Raw genomic sequence first — 958 nt, forward strand, 5'->3', positions numbered from 1 at the left:
TGCAAATTTATTTATTAAAAATTTAAAAAAAAACAATAAAATGTCTAATTTCTCGGAAATTAATAAATTAAAAAGAAATATGAAAAAGTTGAACAAGTTGAAAGTTGAAATTATTGTTGAATTTTTGAAATATATATATATATATATATACATATATATATATATATATATATATATATATATATATATATATATATATATATATATATTAGGGTGGTCCCAAATTACATTGGAAAAAATAAAAAGCGTAATTTTTCAGGTCTTACTCTTTTATTTGTTTCTCATATATAACAAGTAATATGATAAAATTTTATTGACCATAGACAAAATTTAAAGGTCGCCCAAGCGAGTCAAAGTGTCCTGTGCTACCACCTAATTATACGTATTAGCATTTTGTTGCAAAACATGACAAAACTGTTACAAACTACCTGATAAAATAATTATGTCCAGTACCCAGTGTCACTGTTAAACCATTTAGTTGTTAAGGAGATGTATTTCCTCCCACTAATGTCTCTTTCTTTGGGTTTGGATACTGGGTACGATGGTACTCAACAACTTGCAGAAGATACTGCTTTTGTTCTTCAGACGATACTATTGCTCTGTTAAAATCCTGCATCAAAGCAACTCCTCTCTCTGCAAAATCATTGACTGGCTTTATACCGCTTACAACTTCAAAAGCTTTCTTGTACTGTTCATCTTCTCTCCACTCGGAGGGTCTCTTGCTTAGAAATGAGTGAGGCAGTACGAGAATTGCAAAGAATTGCATGGTGTTCGAAGACACAAAGTCTTTGACAGACATTTCATCAGATATGTCTGTCAAAGACTTTATCAAATATTCATCTGCACTCTTTTGGTGAAGTCGTTGGTTGTTTTTGATTCCACTGACAGAGCAACAACCATCAACACTTTCTCCTCATCAGAAATCTGAACATCGAAAAACGCAGCTCCAACAAGTCAT

At 31.3% G+C, this 958-nt stretch overlaps 1 protein-coding gene across 1 annotated transcript; it reads right to left on the minus strand.

The window, feature by feature from the left end:
• Positions 1–481: 481 nt before the first annotated feature.
• On the minus strand, positions 482–799 carry HELRODRAFT_184502 (hypothetical protein; the record flags this gene model as incomplete). Its single annotated transcript, XM_009030179.1, has 1 exon — positions 482–799. One exon carries the CDS (start codon positions 797–799, stop codon positions 482–484), a length of 318 nt encoding a protein of 105 aa, XP_009028427.1.
• Positions 800–958: the final 159 nt, after the last annotated feature.

The sequence above is a fragment of the Helobdella robusta genome, assembly GCF_000326865.2.
Source record: "Helobdella robusta unplaced genomic scaffold HELROscaffold_657, whole genome shotgun sequence".
NCBI lineage: Eukaryota > Metazoa > Annelida > Clitellata > Rhynchobdellida > Glossiphoniidae > Helobdella > Helobdella robusta.